Source organism: Penicillium atrosanguineum (genome assembly GCF_028827265.1).
Source record: "Penicillium atrosanguineum strain IBT 20685 chromosome Unknown utg000004l_segment0_segment0, whole genome shotgun sequence".
In the NCBI taxonomy this organism is placed as follows: domain Eukaryota; kingdom Fungi; phylum Ascomycota; class Eurotiomycetes; order Eurotiales; family Aspergillaceae; genus Penicillium; species Penicillium atrosanguineum.
In genome coordinates this window covers 1,888,997-1,904,279 of record NW_026623136.1, presented here as the reverse complement: position 1 = coordinate 1,904,279, position 15,283 = coordinate 1,888,997, and the positions used below count along the sequence as shown (strand labels likewise).

Sequence of the window (15,283 nt, the reverse complement as noted above, 5' to 3'; positions counted from 1 at the left end):
GCTTTGGCTTTCCCGGCCCGGTTGCGGTGCCTTTTCTTCCCTGACTTGTCCTCTTGATGTCATCCCCGCTATCCGCTATGGATCTCTAAGCTCGAGTGGTAACCACGATTAGCTCGATCGCTATTCGTCTGCTTTCATTCGACCATGCCGGCCTCCGTCGCATCCTCGATGTCGAGCTCGATGTCGTCCATGTCCTCTTCCATGTCCTCCTCCATGTCCTCCTCCATGACCACCAATGCGACTCGTCGCGTGTCGCATCCGCCTTCCCCGGCGACCAGCATCCTCCTTTTCCTCGTCGCATTCCGTATCCTCAATGCCTTCGTCGTCCGCACATTCTTCCAGCCCGATGAATTCTTCCAGTCGCTGGAACCCGCCTGGCAGATTGCCTTTGGCCAAGGTGAAGGGAAAGACCGGGGCGCCTGGGTGACGTGGGTGAGTTGCGTCGCAAGCGCGTCCGCAATGCGATGTGTCTAATCGGCTTCTAGGAATGGGAACACCAGCTCCGATCCTCTCTACACCCCTTCCTCTTTGCCGCCATCTACAAAGTCATCGACCTTCTCGCTTCCGCTCTCAGCCTCCCAGCCGCGACGCGCGCGGACCTCCTGATCGCCGGCCCCAAGATCGCGCAGGCCGTTGTGTCGGCAATCGGCGATTTTTACACGTGGAAACTTGCGAGTCGGGTCTACGGAACTGACTCTCGCGGCGCTTGGACTGCGGTAGGTTAACAGTGCCTAGGCTGTGCTGGAGAATTTTGGCTGACTGGCTGCAGTTGATCGTCACCGTCCTCAGTCCGTGGCAATTCTTTTGCTCGACGCGGACCTTGTCGAATTGCTTGGAAACGACTCTAACAATTGTCGCGTTGGACCTGTGGCCATGGAAATGGTCAGCAGGCGCTGTATCCGATGATGAACTCAGCAAGAGTGCTACCGAGAGGGGCAGGGCCGAAAATCAGAAGCTTCTGTGGAGGTACGAGAATCACCAAATTCAATCGAAGCAGCCGCTGACCCGCATCGCATATAGTCTACGCCAATGTCTGTGCCTGGCAGCTTTCGCCTGTATCCTCCGACCCACCAATATCTTGATCTGGGCGACCCTGGCTAGTGTCGCTTGGGTTCGGACATTCTGGCTGCAGCGCAAAGTCCTTGTGCGCGAAACCCTGCTTTGCGGGTTAGTCCACCATTACTGAACTTCAGAGAGAATCAGCTGACCGTTTTCCAAGTTCCGCGGTTCTTGCAGTGACCGCCGTTTCAGATCGTCTCTTCTATGGGTTTTGGACTTTCCCTCCGCTTCGATTCCTGTACTTCAACCTTGCCCAGTCACTGGCAGTCTTCTATGGCCGGAACAGATGGGACTACTACATCACTGAGGGCTATCCACTTTTGCTCACCACTGCGCTGCCGTTCGCCATTGTCGGTCTCTATCGCACCTTGAAGATTCGAGCGTATTCTCCCGCCGACCAAGTGCAGACAACGATCCGAGTACAGCTGGCGACAGTATGCCTTGTGATGCCATTTGTCCTGTCTCTGATTGCCCACAAGGAGGTGCGCTTCATCTACCCTTTGCTCCCATCGCTGCACATTCTCGCTGCGCCGCCTCTCGTACAGTATTTCTACCCAGCTGTATACTCGCGGTCGTCTCGTCACACTCCTCAGAGACTTGCTCTCCTCTTCCTCGTATTTGCCAACCTGGTGATCGCTTTTTATACCACCGTATACCATGGTTCAGGAGCTTTGGATGTCCTGACTTACCTCCGCAACCAACATGACAGACATGCTGCGGACGGACGAGATACACCTTATAGCCACTTGGTGGGCACCATCCCCGAGCCAGGGATCACAGCAGGCTTCTTGATGCCTTGCCACAGCACACCTTGGCGCTCGCACCTCGTCTATCCCTCCATCAATGCATGGGCACTGTCCTGTGAACCCCCGGTCGACTTCAGCGAGGAGGAGAAAGCCGTGTACCGCGACGAAGCAGACCAATTCTACGATGACACGAGTCAATTCCTCCGCAAACACATGGTCGGTGGCCTCCACCGTATTCCCCGACGACCCAGCTACGTTTTAGGCTCCATGTCACTCTCCACGCCCGTCAACCCAAACCAACACCAGTGGCCAGACTACCTCATCTTCTTCGCCCAGCTCGAGCCAACCCTTCACAGCCTCCTCCGCGCATCTTCGTACGGCGAATGTTGGCGAACTCACAACACTCACTGGCACGACGACTGGCGCCGCCACGGAGACATAATCGTCTGGTGTCTCGACCCAAGGGAACAAGATTCCTGGCGCACCGAGACTCGTCGACGTGAAACAGAGAGCCTAGACCACCAATTCGACCGAATCGTCGAAGCAATCAAGAAAGAAGCCCTAGGCCAACGAAAGCGCACATGGCAATCCTTCATTCCATCCCTGTCCAAGCCCTCTTCATCTTCAACCTGGACAACCTGGAACCGCTCCGCCAAGTCCCTATTCGCACCCCAATCTCCAAGGACATGGCCCTGGACCACCCGTTCTCGTATGGATACATTCTTATCAAGATTCCGCAAACCAAGCCCCGTCGTTCGGACCTGGATTCCTTCTTTGCCTTCTTGGAATTCTCTACCTTCACCTTCGTGGCCTTCTTGGCCTTCTTTTTTGGGAGGTGAGTCGAAAACCAAGCACATCCCAGCCCGCGACTTATGGTCATGATCTAGGAACCCGCTAGCTGCTATAATGGCTGGTTACCAATTATGGTGGATTTCCTTTTACATAATACCTCAAGTGAATAAAGTAATTCCACTAGTTTGTATATTTGAGATTGTTATCAGTTGAACTTACAGTAACTACACTCGCCTGGATCGAGATTGATGATGTCTATTTTGTTGGAAATGAATGAAAGAAATATGTACCATTGACCCGCTAAACGGTGACCAAAATTCTTGTACGGTAACACAGTAGAGAAAAGAAAGAGTGAAAGATCGGAAACCAAGTCGAAAAAGAAAGAAAGTATTAGAGAGTGTCAGAACTGAGACAGACAAACAGATACACCCAGCCATGCACACATGCAAAGAAACATGAACATGAAAATGAACATGAATCCGGTCGTCGATCCGTGTATATCCTCATTAACAGTAACAGTAACCCGTATGCCATCACTTTTCAAGCTCAAGAAACAAGTTCAAAGCAAAGCTCATTATCACAAAGGCATGGGTCATGGTCGAGGTCTCGTAAGGTAATTCAAATTAACCGTAGCGAGCGCTCAGACTGGCGAATGCGTCTGGGCTATGTCGGCCGTTTTGGAGGCCGTTGATGTCCACGCTTGGCTGGCTAATGTGCATTCGAGGAAATGCGTTTGAAGGAGGGGGCCCTTGCGCGGAAGGTTTCAATCCCATTCCCATGTTTGGGTTCATGTTCATGTTCAAACCCTGGGATTGGGCGGCGTTGGTGCCCATGCCGATTCCTAGGCCGGGGGTTTGTTGGTAGTTGACGCCGGCTTGGGCGGCAAGGCCTGAGCCGACGGTTGCGGCGCCGAAGGGGTTGCGGGATGCTGTGGTGGTCATGCCGTTGCTCGGTTGGGGGGTGGTGATGTTTGAGCCGGGTTGGGTTTGGGGGGTGGAGTTGAGGGAGTTCGTTAGGGGTGGAACGGGGCTGGTTCCTGTGGGCTGGGGTTGATATTGTTCGGGGATTGAAGGGATTGAGGTGGGTTGGGACGGAGCGAGGTTGTATAAAGAGAGAATGCTATTTTTATCCATTCGGCCGGTGAGTTGAGGGGCGAGATGCTGCGGCTGTTGGAATTGCTGATGTTGCTGGTATTGTTGCTGTTGCGGCTGAAATTGCTGCTGCTGCTGCTGCTGCTGCTGGAACTGGTTGGGATAACCACCGGCATTTTGAGGAGTCTGTCCCATTGACTGCTGGAATGGATTATAAGATCCATGACCCATGCCAGTAGCCTGTGGTTGTTGCTGCGGAGGCTGCGATTGGAAAGGCGAAGAGCCAAATGGAGAGGTGCCGAAGGGCGAGCTTGAAGAGAACGCGGGCATGGTGTTTGCATGTTGCGGTTGAGGCACCGAAAGTTGAGGTGCTTGCTGCTGCTGCTGTTGAGGCTGTGCATTGTTGAAAAACGGGTTGTTCTGGGGCGCACTCGGGTTTGGGTAAGATTGAGCACCCAAGCCGTTCTGCTGTGGCGCTGTCTGGAAGAACGGGTTATAGCTGTTGTCCATTGGCTGAGGCGAGGAGACGTAAGGGTTCTGCGAGAAAGTGGCCGTAACAGGAGGCGTATAAGGCTGTTGGTATTGTGTCTGAGGCATCAGGCCTGTTTGGGCCGGATATCCGCCAGTCGAGTGTGGGAACAACGGCTGGGAGACTTGGAGGTTCTGGAAGGATGATTCTAGAGGTTGCGCCGAAACGTTCGTCGTGGCCGTCGGTTGATCGAACGGGTTATAAGATGCAGACTGCGGCTGGGGGACTGGATTCGACACAGCCCTATCGAATGGGTTCGTACTAGCAGAAGCCGGTGGGTTCGGGGTTGTCGCACGCGCCGCAGGTGCTGTGGTAGAAGCTGGTGCGGGCGTCCTGGACCGTGATGAAGCACCGCTACCTTCACCAAGTCTCACCAGTGTCTCAATAGACTTATCAAGATTCTCATTGAGCCCGCGGAGCACCATCTCGTTCCGTCGGTCATTATTGAAACCCATTTCCCGCAGAGCAGCCATCTTCGCTTCGAACGAGTCAGTCGTGACATCTGCGACCGGAGCACCGAGACCACTGGCCTTCCTCGGGGGTGGGGGGGACCACGGCCGCTGTTCGAGAGCCGGGGACTTCTTAGTCCCAAATCGGCGAAGGTTCGAGGTTGAGGACGACGACCGTAGACCGAACCACTTGCCGGACCCAGACCCAGATCCGGATTTGGGCGGAAGTGGAGGAGGCGATCCCTCGGGGGATGAGTCTCGTTCGCGTTCATATTCACGTTCACGGCGGCGTTCGCGTCTGTCCTCACGGTTCCTGGTATAACTCTCGTCGTCCCGGCTTGGGGGCTTGGGCTTTCCATTCTCCAACGAGCGGTACTGGTATTTCTGTCGAATAAAACGCTCCATGCTCGAGTCGGCTTCGTCAACGTCGGTCGGGACAGGCGGCTTGATATTCTTGGGATTATAGATCTTGTTCATAAGGAGGTTGCCGTGTGATTTCATACTCTAATTGCGATGTCGCATGGTCAGCCGCTGCATGTATTTGAAGATGCAGATCCCACTTACATCGACCTGCTCCGCGGACCAAGTGTCCATACTCAATGATTTGACCTTGGAAATGTGTGTGCCCAGCTTGCGGTGGATTGCGCCGCATCGCATGCAAAGGAAGATGCCCATCTATCAGGATCAATTAGTACGGTACTTAGGATCAGGGGGTTCGAGGGTATCGGAGTAGCATACATTCCAGCTTGCCCATCCTGTTCATCAATGTTAGCAAGGGCTCTCAATGGTGAGGGAACGAGACAAACCTGGGGACGGGGCATCGCAATCGGCGCACCGGTCATTGCCAGGAACAGACCGGACCAGCTCGGCCAAGGCTTTCTCATGGCGCAACTGCTGGCGCTTGCTGATACCGTTTGGCATTATGAAAAGGAGTGAACACAATACAAAGATTGTGGTAAAGGGTTTAAGGGGGAAGGGACCAAGGCGGAGAAGAAGATGCGGCCCGAAATCGGAAATCTGGAAATCCGCGAGGGGCAAGTTCTCGTTCCTGAAGTTTAAGGTTGCACCGTAGACACTTGAGTGCTACACGCGGCCACTTTCTGACGGAAATAGCGCATCTCTATTAGCCCTCTGGGCCATTGGACTTCTAGACTCAGCTTAGAAGCTATCACAGGCTGTAACCCTCAGGGGAGCAGAAATAGCGTCATGTCGGAGCTCCGCGCCTCCCGCATAACCCAAGACCTGACCGAAATAGATTCCGGGCTTGTCTGCGCAAGGGTTTCACGCAAATTGGTTCTCTCTTTTTTTTTTTACAACTACAATCACATCCTTGTAGAAAGGAGATGGGATGTCCGAGCATCAAAAGACTCATCCACCACTGCACGCAGAGAGCCGAAACTCTCCTGTGCCGTCGACGAGCCTTAAGCACTCAATTTCATCTAGTACGCCAATATGACCTGCCATCCTATGGCATAAAGGAAATTTGGAGGTTGATTATGCGTTCGGTTATAAGTGTAACGGAGGGAAACCGGATCGCGAAATTTTCAGATATTATAGGGCGTTGTCACGTGATGGCGTGTCGCCTGCTGATGGTCACGTGCCATTGTCTTTTTCACTGGATTTTTTCCCGTCCCGATTCTTTCTTCCTTTGACATCCCTGTGCTGAACTGGCCCCGGACATTGCCCTGGTCCTGTAATGTGAGGATCATGTCAATGTTCGCCTAGTCAGTACTTTGGATACATACCCACACAACCCGCGAGGTGCCATCGTGGCATCGACGTCTCATGGGTGATTATTATCGTTCGTTCGGTGGGATATCAAAACCAAACGGCTTCTAGCAGGGCCGCGTCTACTCCACCCTGGTGTCTGCCCTAATCGGACATCAGGACTAATTTTACGACGGACATTCCTATTGAGAAATTTAATTTAATTTGTGTGCGAACTTGCGCTGTGCTGTGTTGTCTTCGCGTAATCCGCCCTCGTCCTTGCCAGGTGCCGGCGTAGCTGTCCCCGCTCCGCTCCCCCTGGGATCACAGCAACCAAGTATCAAGGTTGAACAGCGTACAAGTCGTCTTCGACTTGTGCACTCGGATTTTGTCCATGGGTACTTTCAGGTGCCGGATGTCGTTGATCTGATTTTCACCGACACGATCCAGCCTCTACTCCTAATTCCGCACATCGCAGCATAAGTGAGGATGATTGTAGATGGTAGTCGAAGTCGGCAGAATCTTTCTACTTTTCAGTACTTGAGGGAACCAGTCGGTAGGAATTGTGCAGGTGTGCCCTTCGATTTCATACAGTGAAATTTCCAATATCCTCTGGCTTCCGAAATCCATGAAGCCCGATTCCATGTCTCAGTCAACTATGTTCCAAAGGCAGTCTCTGTCAAATACATATATATCTACGTACTAAAAGTAACAATAGTCGCAAGATCCCAGTGGGGAATTTGGCATTTTGTTTGGCCTGGTGCGATGAGTGAAAGAATGCTGACATCATGTATCGATATTCGGTCGTGATATATATCTGATGCAGGTCAAGGTCACCGACGAACCTTCTGCGCATGAGCAGTTGAGTGCAAGAAGACTGGTACTATCTATTCTCACACATTGCACATATGCGTGCTCTACAGTGCTCTATAAATGAATACATATAGACACGGAGGCATCGAGGCTCGTGAATCATCCTGGAGTCCTAATAAATGTTTTGCAACTCGAGTCTGGGTGATGGATCCAAGGACCCAAGGTCGAATGCCCAGATGTTGAGTAAGCCCGGGTGGCCTGAGATCAGCCGAGCCACGGTCCGGGCCACCGGTACAGGGGCATTCAGTATTCTCGACAGCGTTGACATGATAAGCACTGTACTCGATCATTAGTGAGATCGCAGAGCCAGACTGGTCGATAAGGTAAGCAGTCGGAGGCCGTGCGGCGGCGGTGGAGCAATTGCGATCAATCGGCCAAACATACTCAAGCTGTTAATAATTACAGGCCCGCCAAATGTGGAGCCGACAGATGCTCGGAATGGCACTTTTCTCCTGATGGCCTCGAGGGGGAGGGGGAGGGCCTTCTATGCTATAGATAGGGATAGAGAAATCCGCATTCATTGTCCATCGCTGTACTAGATTATTCGGAGGGGAAATTGAGCCACCAAGGAAGGGGAGGGGGAAGAGGTAATCTGAATCTGGAGAAGCAAAATGCGGAGGACGTTTGAAGACCGAGGCAATGTCTGAATGATTGGCCCGAAATTCCAGTTGCTTCTGCGACTGCGTTCCTTGGGTTTAGTTTGTAAGGGGCTGTATTCCCGACTTCTTCCTTTCCTTCTCCCATTATCATCTCCCCCTATATCCTTACCCTCACAATGGCATCAGCTGCTCGTTCCGCTTCTCGCGCTTTCCTGCGCTCGACTCCGGCCTCCTCATTCCGCCCGGCCGCGCGCTCTGCCCGCTTCGCTGTTCCCGCGCAGGGCTTCCGTACCTCTGCTCGCCGCGGATATGCCTCTGAGGCTGGCCCCGGCAAGTCCTCCGGCTCCGGTGGTATCTGGGCTCTCGCCTTCGGTCTTGCCGGTGGTGTGGGTGCGTATTTCTACCTGAACGGCGAGACCAAGCCCTTCGTGCCCACCCAGGAGGACTACCAGAAGGTGTACGACGAGGTCGCCGCTCGTCTCGCCAACGAGACCGACTATGATGATGGCAGCTATGGTCCCGTAAGTGAGATGTCATGGCAATGATGGAGAATAAAACTAACCTCGATAATCATTCCAATAGGTCCTCGTTCGTCTCGCCTGGCACGCCAGTGGTACCTATGATAAGGAGACCGGCACCGGTGGTAGCAACGGCTCCACCATGCGTTTCGCCCCGGAGTCTGACCACGGCGCCAACGCCGGTCTGAAGCACGCCCGTGACTTCCTCGAACCTGTCAAGGCCAAGTTCCCCTGGATCACCTACTCCGACCTGTGGACTCTGGCCGGTTCTGCCGCCATTCAGGAGCTTGGTGGCCCCGTCATCCCCTGGCGCCCCGGCCGTGAGGACAAGGACGTTGCCGCCTGTACTCCCGATGGCCGTCTTCCCGACGCCGCCCAGGGCCACCGTCACATCCGCGACGTCTTCGGCCGCATGGGCTTCGATGACCGCGAGATGGTCGCTCTGATCGGAGCCCACGCTCTGGGCCGTGCCCACACTGACCGCTCCGGTTTTGAGGGACCTTGGGACTTCAGCCCTACCGTCTTCAGCAACGAGTTCTTCCGTCTGCTCGTTGAGGAGAAGTGGAACAAGCGCAAGTGGAACGGCCCTACCCAGTACACTGACAAGTCCACCGGTACCCTGATGATGCTGCCCAGTGATATTGCCCTGGTCCAGGACAAGGGCTTCAAGTCTCACGTCGAGCGCTATGCCAAGGACTCCGATGTCTTCTTCAAGGAGTTCTCTGACGTCTATGTCAAGCTTCTTGAGAACGGTGTTCCTTTCCAGGTCAAGCCTGAGGACCGTTTCATCTTCAAGACCTCCGAGTAAATTCCCCTGAGAGTGTAAGTATTGCCCGATTGGGTCTTGTCTGTATAGACTGCGCTTGTTTTGTTCCAACTTTGATATCCGAGATCTTTCTAGACATAGAAGACTAGAGAACGTTCCAATGTGACCTTGTTAGATTATTCAGTGGTGACCCGTATTCCTAAGTCGAAAGTACATTGCGCTTTCGGCTGAAATAGGCCGACAGCGGCTACTACCTTCCAAAGACAAGCTGAAGCAAGTATTGCAGCTGCACATATTCGACGTAGGGAATACGCTGCCAACATTGTTGACCACAAGTTGCAGATACGCAGATTGGGCGAAGGCGTAGAGTTGAGGAAGTCGCGCTCCGCACCCAAAGTGGCGCGCAACACCCAGCGGCCCGCCCACAATTTAAATCTTCACCTCTTCAACCCCGCATCAACGCACTCAGGCACCCAGATCCTGCCCTGCGCGGTCAAGCCTCCTGCTAACGCAACCTGGGATCTTAAATCCGGGGTGCCCATCCCCGACTGGCTCCTCGCCCGCGCCAACACATCCCGCAGGCGCAAAGCAGACACGGAACACCGCCGTAATGACGACACCAACCTCCAGCCGCGCAGATTTCTACCAAATCCTCAGCGTTCCATTCACGGGCACATCAACCGGTCTCTCAAAACAAACAGTCAAACTCGCATATCACAAAGCCCTCCTCAGACACCACCCCGACAAAGCCAGCGCTATCGCACAAGGCCTCCGCACTCCATCTAAGGAATCCGGCGAATCACGATACACGATTGATGAAATTACCACAGCGTACAAAACTCTCTCCGATCCGGGATTACGCGCCGAATATGACCGTACACTAAGACTGGACCGGGCCAAGGCCGCGGAGCGGGAGAAGACGGATGTGTTTCATACTGGGTTGGAGGTTGTCGATCTGGAGGATTTGGAGTGCGATGAGAGTGGGGAGGAGTTATGTTGGTTCCGCGGGTGTCGGTGTGGTGACAATAGGGGGTTTTTGGTCACGGAGGATGAGTTGGAGAGAGAGGTTGAGCACGGGGAGATTATTGTGGGGTGTCGGGGGTGCAGTCTTTGGTTGAAGGTGCTTTTTGCGGTTGAGGATGATGGGTGAGGTTTTTTAGGTTGGGGTTGGGATTTTATCCTATCCTAGACTTTAAATTCATCTGTCGTGGGACTTTGCTCGGATCTTGGTGCAGGATGCTTCGGGCCTTCTCTGCTGAGAAGCTTCGGCCCGTCCATCGAGTCTCGAATCGACGTCAAGAATTGGCCGAATCGAACACACCACTCGGAAGACTGGCTGCTCTCGCTCGACCCCCAGACACGCAGCAACGGTCTCTATACCAACGCTTCTTGTGCACAATTTTGCATGCCGAAGCTGGGCAGTCCACCGAGGACTATACCCTTGAGACCAGCTTTAAATAAATCCGAGTTGTCCGAGGCTATTGCATATTGCTGGATCTGCCATCAATCCTTTGCATAAATAGGTCATGGGTGTTTTTTACTTTGATACAGGCCCAATTCAATGCCCAAAGAGCAGGCTTTATCACTACTACGGAGTAAATGCGCGTAGATAGTGTTTCACACCAACAGTGAATTGACATTTAGAGAGCAATCAACTTCAATGAATTTACCTCCGCTTCAAATCCTCTATGATAACTCCTTATGATATCAGTCTCTGTGCGTTCATTCGCCTGACATTCTGAACAAAGGTTAATGCAAGCTTATTTGCACTTTCCAGTAGAGGCCCTGGCCTCTTGCTGTTATTGAGTTAGTCTCACATATTCTTTGAGAAAGTCTTCAGCACATACCACACAGAGTCCCGATGCGCAGTTACCCATGCTACCGTCCTTCTTGCAGGTTCCGCCAGAGGGGATCTATAATCTCATTAGAAAATGTCCTCACGAGGAGCCAATCCTTCTCGTACCGTCGCCAGAGCAAGGCCAGTAAAGGCAAGCATAGTCATGAATGAGAAACGCATGATTGCAAATGATTTGAAAGAAAAAGATCTTTGTACTCGAAATGAAGAGGATTGAAGAGTGTAATTGAAATCAAACAAAGCGGTCGATAATACCATACTTATAATGTTGGAAAAGTCAGTGATTTACATCATCTTCATATGATTTTCAAGCTTGTTGCTTGATTCAAGGCATGAGCCTACCTTGCCCCTGCCGATTAAGAATAGTCGGTAATCGGCAAAGACATGATCCCTTCTCAAGTTTGATACTTCATACTTCAAATACTCTTAACCTGTTCGCGATGACTGTGGGGAGATCACAAAACGTCATCGGCACTAACTTTAGGCCGGACGCGAGTTACTTGTTCCCTCTCAGTCTTGGCCCCCAGATGTGCTCATCTTTGCGTTATTTCCAGAAGAAAGCTGTCGCGAGAAACTCCTTTCTACAGGCCTCCTGTCAAGCTAGAAGCGTACATGTATATCCATTGGGGTCTTGTGGAGCTGCTCATGAGATCCCAGGACTTGCGTGAATCTAAAGATTGGCAATGCTACAATTGCTGCAATCACCACGAATATCACCCTGATCACTACATGATGCTATACTATTGATAGGCCCTTGAAACGACATTTAGACCAATGTAGAACCATGAAACGTGTACATTGGCCGTAAGCGCGTGCAAAGAAGAACTTCGCCTGCAATTCTAGGCAAATAGAGCGTCGTTGTTGCCTGACCCCTTACTCTCCTCGTGTCACTCGGCCAATAATTGACCCACCAAAACGGAGACGCGTAAGTTCGCCAATCTTCGGACTGGGGCCCTTTGGAGAATCCCGAAGCTTCCTTCGGTCCGACGCTAAAATTAATAGCCGGTGCACGTTAAACTCCAGATAACCCCTTTGACACATCAATGCGGCCGGACCAAGATAATATAAACAGGCTCGAACGTAATTATTAATTTCATGAAGAAGGAAGGAGGAAAAGAGAGAGAGATGTAGATTTTAGAGATTAGAAGCTAGGAACTAGATCTATCATGGAGGCTGAGGCAAGGGATGCGATGAAGAGGGGCAGAATCCCTCATTTACTGCGAACAGGTGTAGAATTGTAAAATTGGGCCACGTGCCGGAGAGAATCATGGCAATGCCCAATGTAAGAGGTATTCCTGTCAAGGTAACAATCACAATGTGGATGAAGTAGGGACAGTATCTGTAGGCCTCGGCTACCAAATCATGGTGGCTGCCTCGAGGCTGCATTGAAATGCCTTCAACGGTTCAGATTAGATGGAAACTGGCGCCCATACGCCCCAAAGCTTCTCTGATGCTCGATTAGGCCACTTGCAGCACCCTTTGTCACCATACCTTCTACCTGGTCATCTAGAAAATTTTTCACTCAAGAAGCCCATAGCGTCCAAGGCTATAGCTTTGAAGGTCGTTCCAGAAAGAGGTGTATTCTCTTTTTGTGTGGTCCCGTGGAGGCCGTAGTGGTGTCATTGCCACTATTCAAGTCATTGTGCACTTTGCACGGCCTTGACGAAGACCTCCTAAGCGCTGACCGGGGACTAGAAATCTCAAGAGAAGGGTGTGCCGATCGGATCACCACTATATGCGTCTTTGGTATAGATCACCGTCCAGATGTCAATTCTCCGAGCCAGAAACTACGCCCGGGCTATGATGTATAACAACTAGGAATTAAAAGGATGTTTCTTCCTCGGCAACGGCGGTCAATAGCCATAAAGATGAAAATTCTTTTCGGTTCGAAGTGCAGTAGGCCAAATCTGCACGTGGAATGAGAGAGCCGGCTGGGGGGGGGTGGGGGGCCCATTGCTCATTAGCCTGCAATAAATTTATCAGGAGTTAACTAGCCAACACAAGAGCGTTCAGAAATTTAGCTTAAATCAAGAAAATTTCTCATTTTAGAATAAGCTGCATGCATTCTCTCGTGTCATGCGGCTAACACTGTTGACCCAAGGGTTACCAAGCCCTTGGGTCGATTCACACATATAGTTCAGGCCATCCATAGATCCATCCCCAAAACCCTTCCCAAAGCATGACCCCTGCAAAGCCCACGCTTGACACCACTAGGAAGTACTCAGGCCTCACGGTTGCAGTAGAGCCATACGTAATCCATCCCAGCCACCTCAAAAAGGCCCACATGGACATTAGCGAAACGAAAAAGCCGTACACCGCTACTATTCTGTATGAACCATGCGCAAAACGTTCCGTAATGTAACAATGAAATCTTGCGGCCCAATACTTCCTGCATGCGCGGATCGGAAAGTTAGACTCGATATGGGTGTCCATGAACGATTTGGCTATATTCTTCCGCTGCCATGGCGGGAAGACCCGGGCTCCCTCCGAAGCCACGGGGGCCCTTGCACACGCGATCAGTTTTTGAAGAAGACCTCCGTCAGAAGCCCATAGACGCTGTGATATCGGATCGCAAGGCTGCGGCATATTTTCCATTTCGGTAGCGAATCCAAGTGCCGGATCTGTGTATTTCAAGATATTTGTATAAAATTGAGGTGTAAGGGGCTGGATCGTCAGAGTTGGTCGGGGTTCAGTCTCAATCGGGGAATGCATAGAGACAGGCTTAATGTGTAATGATTTGGCAGGTATGTAGGTTAATTCAAGAGGAAATGTGCATGTATCGACGAGATGAGAGAGATAATGCCGAAAGAAAGGCTCTAGAGTCCTGTATAGCATAAGTTAGATGGAGAAGATCATAATCATAGCAGAATAGAATGAGCATGAGCAAGGAGAAAGAAGAGGTACTTTTCTGTTTCTGAAGCATTACGAGGAATGCTCTTGCGTTTCACATCTGGCTTGTTCAGATATGGCATATTCCCTCTGAGGCGGATGCGGAGGGCCTCCACTACAATTCTACCCAGGGAGATAGGTATGATGAATGACCATTTCACAAGGAAGATCGTCACCTCCCATGAGGATGCCTGGAGGGGATCAAGTGGTGGAGCACACGAAAACAGTCGACTTGTAACTTTGGGCTTGCCACAGGTACTGATTAGGGTCATGTTATTGTGCAACGGGCCCCCTTTGGCCGGTGATGGATCGAGAGGGTCCACAAATCGGAGGTTAAACGAGCCTTCAACCCGCTCGAAAGGTGACGCAAAGATGTCCTTGTCCCAGCTGCATTTATAGCACTTTGCAGTTGGGACGGAAGACGTGAACTCGAAGGTTTGAGTGCCACTGCATCCTCTTCCTGAAGCAGTACTGATCATCTCGCATTTCTTTCCCTCGGTAAGAGTATTCTCTGGGATTAATCGCATGAAGACATTTCTTTTTTCGCCGTACGAGTTGTTCACCTCCAAGATCATCGCACTCAAATCTTTCAGTGGTGAGTAGAGATACCAGTAGGAAATGGGGCTTTTGGTCCACCATAAGAAAGCAGGAATAGTCACAAGATAGGCGTATGGGTATTCTTCTGGATTCTCGCCCTAGGATCATTAACATGAAATCAAATTTAATCAAGATAAGAGGACTTACTTGCTCTTTCAGAAAAGAATCAAGCTTAGCCATCAAGCCCAAGTGACCATCCCCACGATGAAGATACAGGCTTGGATCAACTCTGAACCAAAGTAATTTTCTCAGCACCTTCGTGACAGGTGACTTGAAAAAGTTTCCGCTCTGAGAATGGGGACTCGTCGCATCACTGTCGATGGCCATCAATGATCCAATATGACCGCGGAGTCCAACGGGAATGCCGACAAGGAAGTAATTAATCCAGTAATTGTATTTTTCCGGAAACATCCGTGAATGCGTAAGTCGGGTCGGGAAAAGAAGAGGCCTTCCTAGCAGAGACTTTGCCACGTCTGAATGCTCTTCAGTCCACAAGATCAGCTTACGCTGAACATATGCTATCACTAACACCCACGCAAATAGGACACCACCGACAGAAAGCACAGAGAGAGGAAAAATGATTTTGAACATCTTCCACCATCCAACATGGGTTGAAATTTCCAAAGTAAAAGTGAATAAAACGAAGAAGAGGCTCTTCATTGCTGGGACCGGGCGATGTCTGAATGAATACAGGCATGTCGCGAAGGTAACGAAGCCCAAAGTTGCAAAGGGAAGCACATGATAGGATGTATCAAATAACATTTTCGTATGGACGATTTCTTCGAATCTTCAAATATGATGAAATCTTTAGTC

At 51.3% G+C, this 15,283-nt stretch overlaps 5 protein-coding genes across 5 annotated transcripts; 3 read left to right on the top strand and 2 right to left on the bottom strand.

The window, feature by feature from the left end:
* Positions 1-225: 225 nt before the first annotated feature.
* On the top strand, positions 226-2,687 carry gpi10 (putative glycosylphosphatidylinositol-alpha 1,2 mannosyltransferase; the record flags this gene model as incomplete). Its single annotated transcript, XM_056886100.1, has 4 exons — positions 226-432; positions 486-716; positions 770-1,167; positions 1,220-2,687. 4 exons carry the CDS (start codon positions 226-228, stop codon positions 2,685-2,687), a joined length of 2,304 nt encoding a protein of 767 aa, XP_056741548.1.
* Positions 2,688-3,220: 533 nt separating this feature from the next.
* On the bottom strand, positions 3,221-5,587 carry N7443_006043 (uncharacterized protein; the record flags this gene model as incomplete). Its single annotated transcript, XM_056886099.1, has 4 exons — positions 3,221-5,170; positions 5,231-5,341; positions 5,405-5,421; positions 5,473-5,587. 4 exons carry the CDS (start codon positions 5,585-5,587, stop codon positions 3,221-3,223), a joined length of 2,193 nt encoding a protein of 730 aa, XP_056741547.1.
* Positions 5,588-8,021: 2,434 nt separating this feature from the next.
* N7443_006042 (peroxidase) lies at positions 8,022-9,171 on the top strand (the record flags this gene model as incomplete). Its single annotated transcript, XM_056886098.1, has 2 exons — positions 8,022-8,366; positions 8,428-9,171. 2 exons carry the CDS (start codon positions 8,022-8,024, stop codon positions 9,169-9,171), a joined length of 1,089 nt encoding a protein of 362 aa, XP_056741546.1.
* Positions 9,172-9,739: 568 nt separating this feature from the next.
* N7443_006041 (diphthamide biosynthesis protein 4) lies at positions 9,740-10,279 on the top strand (the record flags this gene model as incomplete). Its single annotated transcript, XM_056886097.1, has 1 exon — positions 9,740-10,279. The coding sequence occupies one exon, from the start codon at positions 9,740-9,742 to the stop codon at positions 10,277-10,279; it is 540 nt and encodes a 179-aa protein (XP_056741545.1).
* Positions 10,280-13,108: 2,829 nt separating this feature from the next.
* On the bottom strand, positions 13,109-15,130 carry N7443_006040 (uncharacterized protein; the record flags this gene model as incomplete). The annotated part of the gene is made up of 3 exons (XM_056886096.1): positions 13,109-13,808; positions 13,889-14,568; positions 14,618-15,130. 3 exons carry the CDS (start codon positions 15,128-15,130, stop codon positions 13,109-13,111), a joined length of 1,893 nt encoding a protein of 630 aa, XP_056741544.1.
* Between the last annotated feature and the right edge of the window lie 153 nt (positions 15,131-15,283).